The following is a 23,180-nucleotide window of genomic DNA, read 5'->3' as shown; positions in this document are numbered from 1 at the left end:
GCTGTTGGATGTTGTCCGCCATTGCTTCTGTGGTTAACGTCACGTTGTAATCCAACTGCAGTTGAGTTGGACGGCAATTGTAGTTCAAGATGAGCGTTCGATGACGTATACTATCAAGCTCACAAATGGACCAATCAGAGGTTAGCGCTGATTTCCAGCTGACGGCGTCCTGTCCTAAGAAACCAGGCCTTTACTCGGGCTCGAATCCTTGCGTTGTTTGGTGGATACGAATTTCGTACCCGGCTTGCTCCGACCATTGTGCTGACGTAAAATATCCTCAGTGGTAAACGGATCATGGGTTAGAGTCCCCTTGCCATCAGGTTAACCGTGGGTGGTTTTCGCGTTTTTCCTCTCCATGCAACGCAAATGTGGATTAGTTTCCTCAAAAAATCCTCCACGAAAGCAAAATTTGTCCAAATACTTGTTCTTGGAGTTTCCTTGTCTTGTGGATTTGGTTCGGAGTTGGACATTGCTAGTCGTATACTCTGAATTGAGTCGGCTGCTTAATGCTGGTTATACAATAAAATAAAATAAAAACCTAGGTGGTCACTACTAGATTAAATTTAACGAATTCGGCTGTTCAGGATCAATAGAAACGCCTAGGTTTTATCTCGCAGCACCGCATGCGGGTTTCTCATGTTCTTACGGAGAAAAATCTGTGCCGTTTTACGTTGACGTCTATATTTTGCTTCCCGAACGTCAAGAAAAGTGAACCAATTTTAAAAAGCACATCATCATTGAGGACGAGAATCGGATTGTCTACCAAATTTCTTCCACTCTCTACTATGTTTTGGACAGTAAGACCTTTATTTCAAATGGAGAAGACAAAAATTACTTCGATTAGTTATTTTTTTTTTCTGCCAGCGAAGAATAAATATTTTATGAGCATAGAATCGTGCTACTGCGAGAAAGATGGTAAAAGGTATTGGATCAGAATAAACAGTGTATAATTTAATAAAATATTTATTCACTACAAGAATCATGCTTCGTTTCTGTAAAAAATAAATAAAAGGAAAAAAAACGAAATAATCTTTTGAATGTCTAAGTTAGTTTGAATAAAGCTGATTTTTACCCAAGATAATTTAAATTACAAACTCCAATATTGCACAGTAGTGTAGAAGATATTGTATAAGTATATATCAATATCGAAATATTTTTCCAGTGGGAGTGTGCTAATGTTTTAATGAACTATAATTGAACGAACTTTTTCCACCACTACTCATAAATATTTTAAATTGTTAATTAAAGATCAGATAGAGAAATGGTCATATGCGAATTCTATTTATTTTTGAAATCACAACACTAGTTTGCTGCCATTGATAAATCTATTTCGTACAAAACTCAAACGTTTAAGGTTTATGCAATAACTCCCAAATATACAAATATGGTTATAATGTATTATATTGATATATTTGATGATTATTAAGCACTGCTGATTATTATGCACTGATTATACACTGATGTGTAGTTTTAACTATCACCGAACATTAACCAATTGCGTTCAAACTATAAGCAGTCTTAATATCGATACTTTGGAAATAACTGTCCTACTAACTCTTGAAAAGGATAACTATCGGAGAAAATTACTTGATAGTGGTAAATTTTGACAATCGTAAATTGACGGCGAGCTATATCATCACGGCAAGTGGTGATAAATACAGTTAATCTCTATTTTATTGAGAACAACTACAAAAAACGTGTTTTGCTTATTTTTATTGGGTGAAGTCACGGGGAAGGGCAACAAATAATAAAAGATAAATGAATAAAATTATTTTATATATTCCAAATTATAAATTATTGAGCTTAGTGGAAAAACCAGGTAAGTGATGTTTTCAGAGAGTCTATAATCAGAGTAAGAAGAAGAAAAAAGTGAGGTACAAACTATTTTATCACCAGTCTATCAGAAGGCGGTACTAATGATTCTTTGTCTTATTTTATTTATCACTGCCTAATTTGAAAATAAAAATAATTCAAACTTAATTAAAAGTAATGAGAATTGGTTACGTTAAGCCGTGGTGGCTCTGGGGATAGAGCGTTTGCCTCCCAATGAGGTGAACCGGGTTCGAATCCCAGCGATGGCGGGTAGCTACGAACTCCGCACCCGGCTAGCACCGACCAGCAGTGATGGTGTAAAATATCCTCAGTGCTTGACGAATCATGGATTTGAGTCCCCTTGCCATCACACTAACTGTGTGAGGTTTTCGTGGTTCTCTTTTCTATACAACGCAATAACGCAAATGGATTATTTCCATCAAAAAAGTCCTCCACGAAGGCAAAATTTATCCCAATACTTGATCCTGGAGTTCTCTTGTCTTCTAGATTGGGTTCTAAATTACAAGGCTAGAACTGAATATTAATTGCGGTACACTCAAAATTGAGTCTGCTGTTCAACTGCTCGACTTTTATAAAAATTAGTTATGTTGTATGAATTATGTTTAAAGTGATAGCAAAAATAATTCTGTTACATTTAGCATACCCATATTGAGGCAAGCACTTTGTTTTCATCTATCTTTGATTCATGAATACCCCTAAAATGTCACTTACCACTTACCTGGTTCTTCCACTAAGCTCTTAAATAGTGTTGGTAAACGAGTTTCAGATTTATCCATAGTGTTGTTAAGTACTGATTAGTTGATTTTTTTTATTCACCCCTTACAAAACAAATTATTTTGAATTCTCTTTTNATAGTATATATTAAATCTCAGACTTGGGTGTACTAAATTTAATTCTTATCAATCTCGAGCTCGGGTTAGATGGGTTCGAACTCGAAAATTTGAGCCTTAACTTATCTCGATTGTACACAAGTATATAATGAACAGAATAATTTTTTTTTATTGAATTATTAGCTATTTTGAGAATATGTTTAAACTATCTATATAGAGGAAACAGTATTATTATTCATCTTTAATGATACCGTTTTTAATTTTAAATTATTTTTCAAATAATAAATAAATTAGCAACATGAAATAGAATAAATGAATTAACAATATCAAATAGAATAAAAAATTAAAACTGTCATAAAAATAATAATGTAGAAAAAAAAATAATAGTCCCTGCAAAACTCCGTGAATTTTTGATGTCAGTAAGCGCTATTGCTGTGTTACTTGACTTCAACTTGCAATAGATCTGTAATTAATGTTCTTTCCGACATCAAAGCAAATATTCCTGGGAACAAATCACGCAAAATGATCACGACACGCTTATATCTAATTTACAGAATTAAATGATTGAGTGTGTTTGTTTTACTGTTGCTGCTCAATTTGATTCTGAATTTCTATAGTAACAACAACTGAAAATACACAAGTTTTATGATTTTTATTTAACTCGTACGATACAAAACATGAGTAGTTTCGTCAAAAGCAAATAAAAATGTCGTTCTTTTAAACAACTTTCTAGAATAGCTTGATTGAAGATGTACAAATACTTTTCAAGCATTAAGAAAAATCTTTTGATTTTTATCTGTACTTTTTTGGTAAGATTGTTTCAATAAATTTTTACATACAATTATTAGTTTCTAGTATTATGTATAACTGCTCTTACAGCAGAGCTCGAAGTAACCCTATTATAAATTTGTTAAATTGCTTTTCATATTAACACAGAACCTAATTTGTTAAACATTAAACAATTGAATGGATTTATTTATTATACTTTTCAGAAAATAAATTATTTAAATAGAAATATCTCACTGTTATCGTAAGACATAATATATAATGAATCTAATGATAAATCCAACTTACATATAATAAATAATAATAATAATAAATCCAAATTAAATAATAAATCTAACTCATATACAAAAATAAAATTTAATTTTGCTCTTTTTTTTCTCGTTCTATTTCGTTTTTAAAAAATTTTATTTGGAAATTTCAATGTATTTCAAGCACCAAAATTGAATTAAAAATATTTTTTTATTTTAATAAAAAATAGTCTTAATAAAGTACTAGTAAATTATATCTATAAGAAATATTTATAATTAATATACTAATCTGAATTAAATTAACGAAAAAACATTGATTTACTGCGTATTCTATTTATTTTATTTAGAAACTCGAAATTTCTGGAGAGGAGTGTAGAAACGAAACTGTATAGAGAATACGATGCAATGGTATCAAAAAAGTTAAAATTTGATTATTAGTATGAGAATTAATAACTGTTAAAGATGTTGTAAAAATACAATGCGGTACGATCTGCAGCCCCCGAAATGCAACTACGAAATGTTGAAATTTGACATGTTAAAGGAACGATATTTATAAGCTTATTTATTATTATTATTTTATTATGCTTCTTCGTGAATTTTGCCTGTCTTTTTTTTTTCCTTTTTTTTTGCTTTAAATATTGACCAATTATCCACTGTTCTACATAAGATAATTTTTCACTCTCGAGATCTTTATTTTGAAAGATCACTCTTGAGTAGATGTCAAAAGGAACCGAAAAAATGAGAGAAGGAGATTAGGTGTGGTTAGATATAAATCTTAACATTTGTAATAAAACTTTTAAAAACAAAGAGAAATTAAGGCAAGTGAGATAAAAAATAAAGAAAAACATTCCTTATTTGAACTGTTGCAGATCTCGTAAACGAGTATGATTACTTCGCCTTTATTTCTTTTTCCTTCCAGTTTATATTCTTTAAAGAAATTTTGTTTCTTATACAGATGATTATTTATCAAATCCAGGTAATCGTTCTCTTTGTTACGACTTACATGTTGAAATGTTCTTACATAAATCTACAATGTTTATAAAATTTGTTACCAAAATGTATAAAAATAAAAGAACAATCATTCCCTATTTGAACTGTTGTGGATCTCGTTAACGAGTATGATTACTTCGCCTTTATTTCTTTTTCCTGAGTCACACAGTTTATATTCTTTAAAGAAATTTCGTTTCTTATACAGATGATTATTTATCAAGTCCAGGTAATCGTTCTCTTTGTTACGACTTACATGTTGAAATGTTCTTACATAAATCTACAATGTTTATAAAATTTGTTACCAAAATGTATAAAAATAAAAGAACAATCATTCCCTATTTGAACTGTTGTAGATCTCATTAACGAGTATGATTACTTCGGCTTTATTTCTTCTCATTGAGCCACGCAGTTTATATTCTTTAAGAATTTTCTTTCTTTTTTCTTTTTTTTTTTGCGCAACTGATTATTTTTTTAAATCCAGGTAATCGTTCTCATCTTTGCGACTTGCATATTGAAATGTTCTTACAAAAAACCGCAATATTTATACATTTTGTTAAGAAAAATGTTCATTCATGTAAACAGATGCTTTCATTTGCATTCGAAAAAAAATCACAGGTGATGAGATTGATCCTTCCTTTGGCCCTTGGCAGGGAAAATGACATATTCCTCTAGCTTAAGACTTCAAAAATTTTAAATACGTTTCCATACATGGAAAAAACTTTCCACAATCGATTTTTTTGATTAATTAAACGTCTCTTTAATTAGCACAAACAAAATTTTATTTCTAGATATGTATTATGCCTCTCACAGCTTTTCAGTTCAGCGAAATAAAACAATATTTTAATAAAATATCAGGAAAACAAATTGATCAATTCAATTCCTGCATTCCGTAAATGAATACAAATCTGGAACCTGAGTGATCTCCCCGAGCCACGTAGATTATCTTGCCCATATGAACGCAAAAAAGTAGAACTCTATTAATGTGAAAAAGGTTAAAACTCCGTTTTTGTTTGTAGCCAAGAATGTGTGTTTATGTGTTATATACTCGTATGCGGGTCGTGTTGAAATTTTTTTTCAGATGTAGCTGGCAGATTACGCTTCATTTTATCGTAATACAAGTGCTCTTTTTTTTCTAGGCTACCACCCTTTGATTTTTTTTAAAACTTTGCTATGATAGTTATTTTTCTGTAAAAATTTTACATGAGTTAAACAAAAGCAAAAAAAGAAAACTTTTCTTATTCATAACCATTCATAACCTACTTGAAAAACGCAACAAATGTTCAAGATGTGATTAAGAAGCAGACAATTGAAGAACACTAGCACCGTGATACAATATTATTATAAGTTAATTAATTAGATTGATATTTAGCTAAATAATTTTTGAAATTTCGAAAAATTTGAAGTTTTACGCTAAATAGTAAGCAATGCAACAATTTGCTGAAGGTGGCGGGGGCGAATAAATATGAATAAAAAAAAACGCAGTAAAAACGCAAATAATTTAAGAAAAAAATTTTAGCAAATTATAAACAATGAAAATTGCGAAAAAAAAGAAAAATATAATAGTGACAAGTGAAGCTGACGTCGTCAGGGGGCACCAGCCCCAGAAGTCATAAAAATGCAAAACATTTTCTATCGAGAGAGCACGACAAACGTCTAAAATTTGCTTTCTCTGTACCCCAAAGGTTTTGCAAGAAGTCCAGGAAGAGAGAAAAAGAGAATAGGAAATACAATACAACATATAATACAAAAACAAAACACAAAAGTAAAATACATAAACTAATTGCATTTTGAATTTCTTTTTTCTCTTTCCTTAAACTTCTTGCAAAACCTTATGGGTACAGGAAGAGCAAATTTTAGACATTTGTCGTTCTCTCTCGATAGAAAAGGTTTTGTATTTTTATGATTTCCGGGGCTGGTACCCCCTGATGTACGTCAGCTATGCGTTTGCCATTATTTTATTTTTCATAATTTTCATTGTTTTCTTCTTTGTTTGCAATTTGCTATTGTTTTCAATTTTCTTGTGGAATTTCTGCTGTGCTGCACAATTTTCTTTTGAAATTACAGTTTTTAGCTGCTTTTTTACATGATTTCTTATTTCTCTTTCCATTATTATAAAATTTCCAAGTCATAGAATTACTTCAGTTCTATGAAGAACCTTTTTTCTTTTTCTTTTGAACATAGAATAAGTTTATGTGTTTCTACTCCTTTTAAGAATGTTCTTCATTATATAATTGAAAGGGTCGCAAATCCAATTATGCGATACTATATATTAATATTTTTCTCTTTTCTGGCTTTATTCGTGAATAAAATAAAGTTTTTCAGAATCTTTCACAACATTTCTTCTTGAAAACAAAAGTAAATAAAAATAACTTATTAATTCTTTTTATTCGTTACAGAAAATTTAGCAATTGTAAATATAAAGCGAACTAAAAATTTTACACTGCAGTTAGCCTAAGAAGATAATTCTTACGTTTTTTATTTTATCTAAATACAGTAAAATGCGTTAAATTATAAATGAATTTTTGTTCTAGTTTCGTTTTCAGTTCAAAACAGCTATGTGGAATTATTTAGATCTAACTCACGTGACTTATGACGTAGAGCTGAGTACATTCATTAATGAAATTTGCAATAGAGCGGGAAATTCCGTCAACTGCAACCGAGTAAAGTAAATGTTTTTGTTGCGAAAATTCAAGTAGCATATTAAGTGATTTACTTTTGGTTCCTGTAATTTATGTTTTTAAAATATTTTCTCGTTTAAAAAATGTATAAAAGGACAATCGCCAATTAAGAACTAGTAGTCCTATAGTTATTCATCATGGTTTATATGAATACTGGTCGTTATAAAGCTGATCCTCTGAATTCTGGCGGAGAATCTGTCGGAAAACAAGAAGATAACAGTGAGAGACGGCTACAGCAGTCCTTATTTAATGATGAAATTGACTCAAAATTCGGTTTTGATCGCTATAAAGAAGGTGTTGAGCGTAAAGCATGGCTTTATAACATGCACTCGACTGAGATTTTAGATGAAGATAAGAGACTTATCAGCGCTGTTGATTTCTATTTTGTTGAAGATGATGGTTCAAGATTCAAAGCAACTTTACCATACAAACCTTATTTTTATGTAGCAACGGTCAAAGGTGCCGAACAAGAAGTTGCTTCTTATTTAACTCGAAAGTATGGTGGTCTTATTAGTAAAGTTGAAATCGTCCAGAAAGAAGATCTTGAATTGTCTAATCATTTATCTGGTTTGAAAGGAAAGTTTGTGAAGCTTATGTTTTCTGCTATAAATGATTTGACTAAAGTTCGTAAAGATATTATGCCTCATGTTAGGAAGAATAAGGAAAAGGTTAAAAACTCGAAATCATTTAATGAAATATTAAACAAACATCCGGAGACAGGAACGTCAAAGAAAATGTTTGAACAGATTGATAGTATTATTGACATTAGAGAATATGATGTCCCGTTTCATGTCAGGGTATCAATTGACTTAAAAATATTTGTTGGCCATTGGTATTTTGTTAAAGGTTGTGGAAATCTTCCTAATGAAATAAGGCTTTGTGAAGAGCTTCTACAACCTGTTGATATAACTGTTCTTGCCTATGATATTGAAACAACAAAACTCCCTCTCAAATTCCCTGATGTAGCTACTGATCAAATTATGATGATATCATATATGATAGATGGGCAAGGATTTCTTATCACTAATCGTGAAATTGTGTCATCTGATGTTGATGATTTTGAGTATACTCCTAAACCAGAATTTGAAGGTAACTTCATTGTATTCAATGAAGCAAACGAAGAAGCTTTGATTCAGAAGTTTTTTGATCATATTCTAGAAGTAAAGCCTCTTGTATTTGTCACATATAATGGAGACAATTTCGATTTTAAATTCGTTGAAGCTAGAGCTGCTGTGTACCAGCTTAATATGCTGAAAGAAATTGGCTTTTCACAGAGTAGAGATGGATTTTATCTATCTAGACCTTGTGCTCATCTTGATTGCCTTCATTGGGTAAAGAGAGATAGTTATTTACCTGTCGGCAGTCAAAACTTGAAAGCTGTGGCAAAAGCAAAACTAAGATATGATCCAGTTGAACTAGATCCTGAAGACATGTGTCGTATGGCTGCTGAGCAACCTCAAGTATTAGCCAGCTATTCAGTTTCTGATGCTGTAGCAACATATTATTTGTATATGAAATATGTGCATCCTTTCATATTTGCTTTATGTACTATTATCCCAATGGAACCTGATGAGGTTTTAAGAAAAGGTTCTGGTACTTTATGTGAATCATTATTGATGGTAAAAGCCTATCACGCAAATATCATTTTCCCCAACAAACAAGAGAGTGTATTGAACAAACTGACTGAAGATGGACATGTTCTAGATCAAGAGACATATGTTGGTGGTCACGTTGAATCTCTCGAAGCTGGCGTGTTTAGAGCCAATTTGCCGTGTAGATTCAGACTCGTGCCAGAAGCTCTTCAAAAGTTGATGAAAGATGTCGAAAGGACGCTTAAATTTTCAATTGAAGTGGAAGAAAATGTTCCAATTGATCAAGTTCTTAATTTAGAGGAAGTGACCAATGAAATTGTTGAAAAGTTACGTAATCTTCGAGATTGTCCATCAAGGTTAGAAAATCCACTAATTTATCATTTGGATGTAGGTGCTATGTATCCTAACATAATTTTGACAAATCGTCTTCAGCCATCTGCTATGGTTGATGAAACAACCTGTGCAGCCTGTGACTTTAATAAACCTGGTGCTAGATGCCAAAGAATAATGCCATGGACTTGGCGTGGTGAATGTATGCCTGCTTCCAGAGGTGAATTTCAGCGTATTCAACAACAGCTTGAGACTGAAACTTTCCCTTCTTCAGAAGCAGGTGGCAAGCCTGTGGCTTTTCATGAACTCAACAAAGAAGAACAGGCTTCTGTAGAAAAAAAACGTTTAACAGAATACTGTAGGAAAGCTTATAAAAAGACTCATGTGACTCGAATTGAAATCCGGGACTCCACCATTTGTCAGAAAGAAAACTCGTTCTATGTTGACACTGTTCGAGCTTTTAGAGATCGTCGATATGAGTTTAAAGGGCTCTTAAAAGTTGCGAAGAAGAAAGTGGCCGAAGCTGTTGCTGCTGGTGATGCATCTGCTATTAAATCATCCAAAACTCTGGAAGTTTTGTATGATTCCTTGCAATTGGCTCATAAATGCATTTTAAACTCTTTTTATGGGTATGTAATGAGAAGAGGAGCCCGTTGGTACAGTATGGAAATGGCTGGTATTGTGTGTCACACCGGAGCAGGCATAATTACTAAAGCTAGAGAAATTGTTGAACAGATAGGTAGACCTCTTGAGTTGGACACTGATGGAATTTGGTGCATCCTTCCATCTTCTTTCCCAGAAAATTTTGTTATCAAAACTACCAATCCCAAAAAGCCAAAGTTGCATATTTCATACCCTGGAGCTATGTTAAATGTTATGGTTAAAGATCACAATACTAACGATCAGTATCATGAACTGGTGGATCCTGTGAATCGAGTATACGAAATACGCAATGAAAACTCTATTTTCTTTGAAGTTGATGGACCTTATTTGGCCATGGTATTACCAGCTTCGAAAGAAGAGGGAAAGAAACTGAAAAAACGATATGCTGTTTTCAACTTTGATGGTTCCCTTGCAGAACTCAAAGGTTTTGAAGTGAAAAGGAGGGGTGAATTGCAGCTTATCAAAATATTTCAGTCATCTGTTTTTGATGCATTTTTAAAGGGAAAGACACTTACTGAATGTTATGCATCTGTAGCAAAAGTAGCTGATTATTGGCTTGATGTTCTCTATTCTAAAGCATCCAATATGCCCGATAAGGAACTCTTTGATTTGATATCTGAAAACAGGAGTATGTCTCGTAAGCTAGAAGAATATGGTAGTCAAAAATCTACATCCATCAGCACAGCTAAGCGATTAGCTGAATTTCTTGGTGATCAAATGGTGAAAGATGCTGGACTAAGTTGTCGTTTCATCATCTCTAAGAAACCAGAAGGCTGTCCTGTTACTGAACGGGCAATACCTTTGGCAATTTTTCAAGCTGAACCAAGCATTAAAAAACATTACCTGAGAAAATGGCTTAAGTCTCCGGGGTTAACAGATTTTGATATTCGTACTATATTAGATTGGGAATATTACATTGAGAGGTTTAGTAGTGCCATTCAAAAAATCATTACTATACCTGCTGCTTTGCAACAAGTTCCCAACCCTGTTCCACGTGTTGCACATCCTGACTGGCTTCACAAACGGTTATTGGAAAAAAATGATAGTTTGAAACAGAAGAAGATCACTGAAATATTTTCTCACAAAGAAAAGACTTTTCCGGAGGAAGCAGAAGAATCACCTATTCTTGATGTTGAAGATCAATGTCTTCCTTCAACTAGTAAAACTGTAATTCCTGTTTGTAATAAAAGAAAAGCTTCTCGTGATGCAAAAGGTGGGAAATCGTCTAAACAGAAAAATATGTTTAGTGATTCAGAGCTAGCCCAATCTTGGCGGGAAGTCCTAGGTGCACCTCCAAAATTTGGAAAAACTAAAGAAGAACTTGTTACATGGTATATTTATCAGAAGAAAAAGTGGGCTTTTCAGTTGGCTCAAAGAAAAGCCAAAAGTTCTGAATCTGGAAGAGTGGTAAATTCTGCTCCACTTAGACAAACTGGAAATAAAAACATATCGGGAATTGGTCAATTCTTGAGAAAAGCTAAAAAGACTGTTTTGGATAGTCCTTGGCAAATCATTCAAGTTGCTGAAACTGGTCATTATGGAATTTATAAACTGTGGGTTCTAATTGAAAATGATTTACATAGTATAAAGTTGAATATACCTCGAATATTTTATGTCAATCAGCGTGTTCCTAAAACTGGAGAAAGTGCCTTGTGGAAGAAAGTAAATCGTATTCTTCCCAGATCTCATCCAGTTCACAATTTGTATGAATATACTATAGAAGAGGAAGTATATCAACAGCATTGTAATGATATATTAGCTGAATTATCTTTGCCACATGTTGAAGGAGTGTATGAAACCCAAGTTCCCCTTATTTTTCGAGCATTGGTGGAGCTTGGCTGTATATGCACAGTGAATCGTAAATTTGTGAAACAATATGCAGCATCTGATAATGACATTTATAATCTGAAACACTTAGAGTTGAGATCAGTTGCTCAATATAATTACATAGAACCAGGTACTTTGAAACTTTTGTATTTATATCATCATTCAAGTGGTCAAAAAGCCATGTTTGGTTTCTTTTTTCCACCATTGAAAAAGGTTGTGGTGTATGTCTTGGATACTGTTCGAACAAATCAAATGCCAAATTTAAACAATTTGTTTGCTTCTGAACGAAATTCCAAATTGTCATCTGGAACTGACAGCAAATATCTTCCAGACCCTGACTATTCATTTGAAGTTCATGCAGAAAAGGATATTAAAGTTGTTTATAAAGGTTTGCAAAAATATTTAATGATGTACAAAGATGAGAAACATGGACCAACGGCTGTTGTGATTCAATCGCCTATATCTTCTCAAGATATAAGTTCGTTAATGCCAAGTTTTACTGAATTTCCTCTGATATCACTTCATATTCACGACAATGATACACTTTATCAAGTTATGGATTGGCAAAGAATTGGATCAAAAACTATGATGGGACACTTTATGAATGTTGATTCTGCAATTGCAGTGTTACTTGAGCAATGCCGTTATTTCCATGTACCTGTTGGTAATTTGCCACAAGATGCCTCCTTATTTGCCACTGATGTCTTTTTCGCTCGTCAGTTACATAAGCAAAATTTCATTCTGTGGTGCTCACCAACTGAGCGTCCCGATTTGGGCGGTAAAGAAGCTGATGATAATCGTCTGTTAGCTGAATCTGAAACTGTCATTGCAGAGGTTTGTAATCCCGGTGTTTATCCCAATGTGAGTGTGGAAATTCTCCTTGATACCATGGCAGTTTCAACTGTTCTACAAGCTCAGAATTTGGTTGAACTGGAAGGAACTAGTGCCAGCATTGCTTTTGACACTGGTACATCTTCCTCATTAGCTGAAATGATGTCCGGTAGTGGGGCTACATCAAACGTTGGAATTTACGATGAAAGTGCTCTATGTGCCGGAGCTTTTCGTGTGCTGCGAGGTATGGTTGTTGGGTGGGTACGTGAAGTACTTCATTACAGGAATGTATTTGCTGACAATCAAATAGTCAACTTATATCGTTGGCTTCGATCCCCTCAGTCACTTTTATATGAGCCAGCAATTAAACAAATTCTTAGTAACCTGATGAAGAAAATGTTCACCCAACTTTTGTTTGAATATCAAAAACTAGGAGCTATTGTTATCTATGCATCCTGTACTAGAATTATCATTTGTACAAAGCGTAAGTCTGTTATTGATGCTGTGTCTTATGCCAGATATGTAAATGAATGTATTCGCAACAAAGAACTTTTCCACGGTGTGAAATTAGAAGTGGAAACCTGTTGGGAATATTTATTATGGCTGGATACTGTAAATTATGGTGGAGTTAAAGTAAAAAATTTAGACAATCTCAATGGCGGTGATCAGGGTGAACAAGATGAAAATGACAACCGGGAATTGCCTTTACGATTCAATTTAGCTAAGTTTTTGCCTGCAGTTGCTAACATAAAAGACACTTTCTACGATGTTCTTGACAATTATATTCAAACAGCGTTTGATTATTATCAAAAACACTCGGAAGAAATTGTGAATCCCGATGAGCCTAGTCAGCCTCTTGAAACTGAAGATAATTATGAGAACTTCACAGATGATTTAGCCAAGTATGTTAGAAGTGATCTTGCTCATACATTGTATATATTAGTTGAAAAAATCAAAAAGAAGTTTCCTTCTGAATTAGGTCCTAATGGAGAGAATGTCTTTCCAGTTTTGCCTGGATCTCACTTGAAAATGACTAGTCCTGCTTTGGAATTTACTAAAGCTGTTTGTAAAGTGTTGTCTTTAGACAACAAATTGAGTGATGTTGTTCTTAAAGTTCGCAGGGACCTCTTGAGGATCGTCGGAGTGAAAGAATTCAGCGATGAAGCGGAATGGAAAGATCCATGCCTCTCCTTCGTGTTAACTGAAGTAATTTGCAAAACATGCAGCACTTGTGAAAACATAGATTTATGCAGAGAGCAAGTTGATAATAGTGGTTTTGCAGGAATCCCAGTGTGGAGATGCAGCATCTGCAATTCCATATACGATACAAAAGAAATAGAGTCTATGATGATTGAGTGCATTCAGAAGAAGTCTATGGCTCATGTTATCCAAGACTTACAGTGTATGAAATGCAGGATGGTTAAAGATAGAAACATGTCGAGGTTTTGTTCCTGTGCCGGACGTTTTAGTACGCTTCTGCCTATAGATGATTTTGGACAAACTTTGAAAACTTTTCTTAATATTGCTGATTATTTTAAAATGAAAAAATTAAGTGATGTTGTGTCTTGGGTGTTGAAAATGAACCCCCAAATTAAACTGTGATCTATTGGTTTTTTAAATTTTCTCTGCACTTAAACTTGAAAGTAATGAGAAATATGTACATACAGCATTTTTTTTTTTAAAATTTACTTTTAAATCATTTGCTATTGTTTCTATCATTTGATGTTTATTTTAAAACCTTTTTATAAATTTTGTAATTTCCCTCGTTATTTATTTCAGTGTAAAATAGTTTATACAAATTTAATACTTAATTTTTACAAATTTAATCTTAAGTAATTCTTTTAATTTTTTTAGTTTAATCTTTTAAGAAGTCTATATTTTTATAATAATTGTTTTCAGTATGTAATAATTTGTAAATTTTTTTTTATTATACGTGAAGGGAAAGTTTGTTTTACGCCAACAATGCCAAATTTTACATACTGCCAAACTTTTATTATCACTTTTAATTTATTTTATTACTATACTTTTAATGTAATGGCATCCTCTCGCAATTTTTTAACTAGTGTAAACACCTTTCACCTTTTTTTTTTTCAGAATTTATATCGAAAAATAATTTTTTATTTACATATTTGGTTAATTTAAAAAAAAAGTTAAATCTTTTTGATAAGAAAACAAACATTGTTGAAAAATGTTGAGAACTTGTAACAAATTGAATATTAATTTAAATACATTAAGTTAATTTAAATGTTAGCAAAATTAAATGTTTGAATGTCATACATTAGAAAATATACTGAACATTCACAATTTTTTTTTAAAAAAAATAAGACATATAGATGCTTTGTTAATGAATTATATTGTAGTAATATTGTCGATGTTTGCATTAATATTTACAAAAGTTGTGCAAAATTTGAAGCAAATTCAAAATAAGTATTTTTTAAGACTCTTTAAATTAAAAATTATAAGTCTTAAAATCTAGCTAGCAATGTGATAATTCTCCAAAATATTAAATCATGAAAGGAGTGTTCTGACCTGTATTTTTCACTTAAAATTTTCTGCAATGATTACGTAAGCATATTTTTGATAGTTTAGGGCCGTTCAAATATTATGTAAGCATGGTTTCCGCAGTTCAGGCTAAGGTACAGAAGAAAGAAAACAGCAACTATTTAGTATTCCTTAATATCAAATGCAGGTCTGGGAAACCATTGATAATTATTTTATTGTGGTCTTAAGCAAATTTGAGTTGTCTCAGACCAATGGATAACCTTTAAATTTGAGTACTGATATTATATGCTTACATTTAAAAAATAACTATTAGAGAACATATTTTTTCTTTTTATGTAATGATGTTAACTACAAATTTCTTTCTTCTTTTTTACTGTAATGACTTTTCATGAAATGTATCTTCGTTAAATAAATATGAAAATTTATTTTTAATAAAATATGTAACATATAAAATGTATTACATATATAAATTATATAACATATAAATATATAAAATATATTCATATCTCGTGACAAATTTTCTTAACTCCTCTTAAGTTTTATGGGCACCCACAAGGAAGGTTCATTTGTATCCTCCTAAAAATACAACAAATTTTTTAAAAAAAATTTTTTTAGCTGTTATTAATTTTTTAGATTATAAAATTTCCAATTTTCCTTTTATTTCTTCTTATAAGACAATCTCAAGTATGTCTTAAAATTTAACTGTTATTACAATTTTGAATTTTGTCCTAATATTGTAAATTAAAAAATAATTGAAAATTAAATTGAATTTGCTTGTGAATATATTTGACGCTGACTTGTTAAAATGTTTTTCAGAAATATGAAGAAAAAAAACGTGTATAAACTATTTTTTAAGCATTTGAATGAGTATTTTCCCTAGTTTCACCCTCTTAGGAAAATTTCTGTGTGCCCCTTCGTAAGCTTAGTTTTCTTTAATTTTTTGGTATTATTTTATATGTAAGATTTTTGTAAATTAATATTGGTTATAGAGAATTAAACTGATTTGAAAATTCTTAACATTATGTGTTAAGTTTAATTTTAAGCTTTATGTATTGTGCTTGTGTAGTGTACATTAAATATTTTTTAAAAATGTAAATTTCATATCTTGGTTAATAAATTATTATTTTTTAATAAATTTTGACTCAGTTTACTTTTTTCCTAAAAATATTTTTCAATATTTCTTAAAAACTGCACATATGTAAGAAAAAAAAATTCATTCGCTCTTTACCAAATACAATTGATTTTTCCAAGTATAAATTTCAAATTTTTTATTCTGAATTTAAAAAAAAAAAAACTGAAAACTTTTATTTTCTTTACATTTCAATTCAATGTGGAATACGTAATAAAACAATATATTGTTAGAACTATACTTTCTTAATTTGTGTGAACATTTTTAATATAATAAATAAAGTGAATATTATTTATTCCAGTATTTGCACGAAATAATGTTGCATCAAAAAAGTTCAATTTGCCAAGTTATATTATATTGGTTTAATTTAAATTGCTTAACATTTAAAACATCTGTTTGAAGATTCTTTTGCCAAAAATATTGAAGTATACCTTATATCGAACCCCGTTTATGGCCTAATAAGTTGAAGGATAACAAAAAAGGAAAAATGTTTTTTGTAGTTGATCTGCTCAATATTGATAATTTTTAAAAGTTTTAGTAATTTTAATCACATGCCATGTTTTCAAAAATTGAACAAAATTGATTTTAATTTTATAACCTGAATATTTCCATTTATTTTTTAGGTTCATACCAGTGAAGGTAAGTAGCTATTGCATTTTTGGGCTCATTATTATATTAGATAGTCGTAATAACAATAAGTTTCCAAATTATGCTTTTTTAATGAATTTCATAACTCATTGTACTTACACAGCTTTTTTATTTTTTAAATCTTTTAATTGTTCAAAAAAGGCATATTTCACTACAATATCTATTATTTTTCAATATTTATTATTTGACACTCATCATCAAATTTTTTTAAATATAAATTATACATTTCAATATCTATTGTTAGCAGTTTTCTTATAAATTTTTTTTAAAAATTTCAGTATGAAAAAAGCCTGCCAACTTTTTGTTTCTTAGTTTTGGAAAGCAAGAGGCTAAAATAAAACAGGCACAAGCAGACTTTTAACTTGGGGGTTCATACGCTAATGGAAAAAGAAGGCACGAAACAATGTTCGAAACACGTGAATTAGTTCTTATAAAGAGTTACTGTGCATACATGATTTTTAGAAACTCTTATCAGTAACAAAACTAAAAATAAGCAACTGACTACAATTCTGAAATCATGCTAATGGCCTATAAATATTTCAAGACCCTGTTTTATTCTTTTTCTTTCAGGGGTATAAATGTTGTGTGGGGACCATCCTCATTCGTTAGTTATTAATTTTATAACTGAAAAGAGTTTTAAGAATGTGTTACTTGTTGACGAAATAAATGACTGAATATAATTCATCATATGAAAGCAAGTTGGGAAGAACTAAATTTCTTTACTTGATATCAATATATCATTGCTTTGAATAATAACAAACAATCCAGAAGAAGAAACTTCTTTGATGGGTGCTGAATCTATTCATTGAAATTTGAACTTCATTCTGCTTTTGTAGTTCGACAATTGTAAATCATAATTCATGTCCTGTTTTTTATGAATGCCTCGCCACCTTTTCAATGGTCATTTTTACTTAAATATTGCACTTGAAGCTGCAATGCTAATATGTAGACCCATTATTTGATTCATTGTGAACACAGGGGTCTGTCCAAACCAAATTTACTACCGTTCAGTGGGACCTTCACAAAATACTTTATCTTAAAATTTTATTCTTGAGTCTCGTAAGAAACGATAAATTTATATTTTTACCATATTTTTGTGTTGATTTTTCAATATAATTTTTAATTTTCACAAATTATGTCTAAATTTTCACAAAATAGGTACATTGCAGAAAAACCTAGACAGACCCCTGGAACATGAATGTTATGCTAGTATCACTAGCAGCAAAATAACTTGGGCAAATATTCATGAATCTTGACTCAGTACGGGTTCAAAGCGCCTATATTTTTCCGATATTGGCCCTTTATAGAATTTTCCGATTCACCCGATGTTGTACGGCCACTTTATAACAAATATCGGTTTTACATAGAATTGTCAGACTCGCCTGATATTTTGTATCCATCATTTAGCCAATGTAGCCCTATCTAGACCATTCTAGGACCAATATTAAAAAATCTAGACATCCCAATATTGGTCTCTCTGTGCATGTTCTTGTAGGACCCATATCGAGACAATTTTGGAACAACTGGGGCCGAGGTAAAATTGTTGCCACAAATGTTCTCAAAACTCTTAAAATGGTTCCATCTCTATGAATTTATTTTCAAATCTAAATGCTATATTGTTTATCATTGTGAAATAAAGTGAAGCGTGGATAATCAGGAGTTTTCTGTAAATGAGAGAAAGGCTAGAAAGAGGAATTTTGTTTAACAGCCTTCCTTCTCACTTCACTAGACCTGATAATTGATATCCTATTATAATTGGTTTTATAATTTATCTTTTGAATTAACTATGATTAGCTATTTGCAGTAAGGGAAGCAAAATTATTCTTTCTTCTTTTAAGTAATATTTGCAAATAATAATTTCTTTTTCATTATTTTGTTTTGTTGTTGCTGCCTAGCTTTCCCAACATGTATGCGACAAAACTATAATTCTTTGCATTTTCGAGAATCTCCTGGAAATTATTTTCCTGATGACCTATCTCAAGATTCATGTAGATTCTTATGCGCTGAATCATTCTATGACTTTGCTGGTTTAGTTTTTGGTTTGTATTGCATTTGTGGAAATGATACATCAGGTAAATTTTTCATCATTCTTACTTTTAAAAATTTATACTACTGAAAACTGTGTTCTTCTCCCCAATTTCTGTATTGTTATGAATTTTATGTGTAAAAACTTTAAAGGATAATTTAAAACTATAAATACTAAATATCTGCTTTTTAATTTTTTTAAAAAAAAAATTTCTATCCCTCTTTGAATAGCCGACCCAGTTTTTGAGTCGGCTATTCTACGACAACTAATGTTCAACTGCATAGCCTTGTAATTTTTACCAATCCAGAAGACAAGGTAGCATTGAGGACTTAGTGACTCAACTGATTTAACATGCCTCGGTCATCATTTACTGCACAGGGAGTCTTCGGCTGGCAGGGATCGAACTCATGACCTCTTGGGCATGTGCCCAGTGCCCTACCAACCAGGCTAGCCCAGCCCAAATATCTGCTTTGAATAAAATTTTGCTCAAGAGAATATTTTACTTGATACAAAATATTATACTTTTGAATTCTTCCTTGCCAAATGTTTTTTAAGTCCCGTCAATTTCATTTAAAGATGATGTGTTTTAACATGTAAAACAAATGTAGAAGAATAAGTTCAACGACTCTGCTGTATATACATAATATACAACTGTATATAACAACTGTATACATAATATACAATAATAAACTAATAAATAATAATATACTGTACAACTGTATACATAATATACAGCTGTATATACAACACTACACTGCTTTGACTTATAATCTGTAATTGACTGTCTTTTTTTTTTTCTTTTTTCAACTGAACTGAAAAAACTTATCTAAATTTGAAGGGGAAAAAAATCCTATTTACAAAAGGATGTTGAATGATTTTTATATTAGAATATTTCATAATTTTGTTTAAGCTGATACTTTACAGTGATTCTTGATTACTTTACTTTTAACTGATACTCTAACTTCTTTTCAATCAATCTATACTTAAAAAAAGTCTGCAGTTTTTTTCTTGCTTAATAATTAGTATGGTTAATAATTTTTGCTATTATTTTGTGACGATTCTTCTTTGCCTACACTATTAATTCTCTTTTGGAATGTATCAAATTATCTTTTTTTTTAATCTTTATTTTTTTTATTATTAATGTTATTTTTTTTTTTTACTTAAGTGATTTAAATCATTGAAGCATTGATTTTTTTACTTTATTGATTTAAATCAATTATTTAAAATGGTTCATGATTTAAATTGCTGATTTAATTTTTTAAAATTTAAATCATTGAAGCCACTCTAATGTAGATATTTGTTTCATTTTATTATCTAGAATTTGATGGAGTAGATCTATCACTGTGTGAAGCCTCATGCGTCAACACTGACGAGATTTGTGGTTCTTTTGATCCAGATTTAATTTTTGTTATGGAATCCTATATTTTTGGAAGTATTGACAATGCAACAATTACTGTAGAAAGTAGCACATATAATCTAGGTAATATTATCAAAGTTATTTATTTTAGTGGTTTTAGTTTGTCTCAGATTACTATTTTCGAACTTGTTGATTTGATAAATTATAATTTCAAATAATTTTTATTATCATCTCAGATAATAATAATTTTTATTATCATCTCAGATAATAATTTTTATTATCATCTCAGATAATAATAATTTTTATTATCATCTCAGCATAGCATTATAGAATAATCATATTAATTCATAAAGTTATTACTTATTTTTTTAAATCGAAATAAAAAGTTCAGAAGGTTTTTCTATGACCTTTATATCTAACTTTCATTGCGACGGACGAGATAATTCGTCTGCCAGGAATATTGGCTGTGCTCTATTTTTGTTTCAGTGAATATGGTTATTGATTGCAATTGATTATTATTTTTTAAAGTAAAGTAAACAAGTTTTAAAGGAATTTGCACATTTCAGTTTTAGTGCTGTGGGGAAATTCAGAGGGTAGAACAAAAACGCATCGTTGTTGCGATGAAAGAGTTAAAATTAAAAGTTCTTTTTAATCAACAAAATTATTTTCAACCAGAGTATATTATCCTCAAGCTTTGAATAGTTTTAAAAATATTACTCCAGCATTTTGTTGTATTTCATATAACTGTTCGACTATCACAAGAACTACTTCAGATCCTAAAGTTGATCAGTTGCTTGCTAGCAATTATTGAGGTAATAGAAATAGATCACTTACTAGTTGCTTTGGTTTAGGTCAGGACTAACTTGTCAATTTTTCAATTCTCCCTCATTAGAAATGTTTTTTCTTTTGTTTCCATAGCAGCACAACCTTAAACTTTCAGTTGGGGAAAGTTCTTGTAATAACTAGATCAGGGGTGGCGAACCTTTATACACCAACATGCCATTTTTTCTAAAAAATTGTTTAATGAAATCACAGACGTGCCGTCAAATATTTTTGACTTCATGATTATTGGGAAATAATAATACTAAATACTATCAACTCAAAACTCTTTATTTACATTGAAAAGAAAATACATTTTGCAATGTCTCAGTTCTACGCATAATTCAACTTAAAGTAGCATCAGTGGGACTTCTGTTATTGCGGAATAAATGGCAAATAACTTATATTAGGTCGTAAGATATTAGTTTAAGCAGGACTGTTGATTTTTTTGCTAGTTATTTATTGTTAACTTGTTTTTTTTTTGGTTATTAATTGTTCTTTTTGCATTAATTGTTAATTTTTTTATTAATAATTGTTTATTATTTTGTTTGTTTTTTTGTGAATTTTAATTTAATTGTTACATATGCTTCATAGTGTGTGACATTTGTGTAATAACAATTCATAGTGCAATAACAATTGTGATTGTGGCGTGCCCGAAATATTGTGTCACGTGCCATAAATGGCACGCGGCCTTTGGTTCGCCATCCCTGAACTAGATAGTAGCTGGAGATTTAATACTTAACTAGCATTAAATGTCTAAAAATATCAAGTTTTACTAATAAACTATAAATCAATGTCTTCTGCTGCAAGTCAGTATATCCCAATTTAGATATTGGTGCAAGTATTTGCAATATTTATTCTTAGACTGTGTCACATATGGTGATAAAGTGGTATGCAAGTGGTTATTTAGTTTTTTTTTTCAGTTAGCAATGCGCCATTTGTGGTCAAGGTTAATGACTAACATTTGTATTTTAGTCAGGATGAATGGTCTGCNCTGTGTCACATATGGTGATAAAGTGGTATGCAAGTGGTTATTTGGGTTTTTTTTTTTTTTTTTTCAGTTAGCAATGCCATTTGTGGTCAAGATTAATGACTAAAATTTGTATTTTGGTCAGGATGAATGGTCTGCTTTTCCAAGTAGAATGCAGCAAACTCTTATTTCAATCACTTTTTATTTTTAATCAAATATCAATTGTTTTTAGGATGCCTAGTACACTTCACTATCTTGAAATACAGTTATTATTGTTGTTATTTTAGATGACGTTGCAACAATTACAGTTGATGTTCTTGCCAGCACTTCATGGGAAATGAAAATAGATTTTGGAGATGGTGTTACTCAAACTATTAATGGGAATAACAGCTCGACACATACTTTTTCTAAGAATTACATGGTACCCAGTGACTATAAAGTTCAAGCATCTTTGCGAAGCTTAGATGGTAGGAGTTGGGTAGGCTGATATTTTTATAATTGATTTGTTACAATATTATTTATTTAAATTTTTGAAGCATTTATTCTCATAATTCATGATTGTTTTAAATAAATTACTGTCACTTTGATCTTCATCACTTGAAACCTAGATTAATATAAATTGCTTTTCTTCAGCCATTGGGAATAAGATTTATAAATTAAAATGAAATCATAAATTTGTACTAAAAATAAATGTGAATCTATTATATTTATTTATTTACTTAAAAGATCATCGGTTTTACATANGCACAAAGCCCTTTTTTTTTTTTTTTACGAGAAAAAATTAATTTAGTCACCATTTTACCAACCAATTCGTTAAGTAATTTTTATTTCTGGTTTGAAATGTATTACTACCAAATTAGGCTTCACAATTTTGTAATATGTTTAATGACTTTGTGTTGTATAAAATTCTGTCATAGTTTTTTTTGTTTCAATTTGTTTGTACATGTTATTGTTAGAATGTTAATAACATGTTTAAAAAAAGAAATGTTACAAAAGTATATTGTTAAGATGATAGTATGCCCAAGATATTGTGTACTGCTTTAACTGCTGATTGTCTTGGAAAAATATTGAAACAAGTTCTTTACAGGGTATCCGCACACCTGGAAAGTCATGAATTTCGG

General features: G+C 30.8%; 1 protein-coding gene across 1 annotated transcript; it reads left to right on the top strand.

Moving 5' to 3' along the window:
* Positions 1 to 7,327: 7,327 nt before the first annotated feature.
* LOC107437269 (DNA polymerase epsilon catalytic subunit 1) lies at positions 7,328 to 16,245 on the top strand. Its single transcript, XM_016049202.3, has one exon. The coding sequence runs from the start codon at positions 7,503 to 7,505 to the stop codon at positions 14,208 to 14,210; it is 6,708 nt and encodes a 2,235-aa protein (XP_015904688.2). The 5' UTR covers positions 7,328 to 7,502; the 3' UTR covers positions 14,211 to 16,245.
* The last annotated feature ends 6,935 nt before the right edge of the window (positions 16,246 to 23,180 follow it).

The sequence above is a fragment of the Parasteatoda tepidariorum genome, chromosome 10 (genome assembly GCF_043381705.1).
Source record: "Parasteatoda tepidariorum isolate YZ-2023 chromosome 10, CAS_Ptep_4.0, whole genome shotgun sequence".
In the NCBI taxonomy this organism is placed as follows: Eukaryota; Metazoa; Arthropoda; class Arachnida; order Araneae; family Theridiidae; genus Parasteatoda; species Parasteatoda tepidariorum.
Note: the sequence above shows the minus strand (reverse complement) of the source record. Positions and strands in the feature narration are given on the sequence as shown.

What these genes read in the sequence shown, in the direction of transcription:
- LOC107437269 (XM_016049202.3), top strand. Translation starts at nt 7,503, where the DNA reads ATGGTTTATATGAATACTGGTCGTTATAAAGCTGATCCTCTGAATTCT.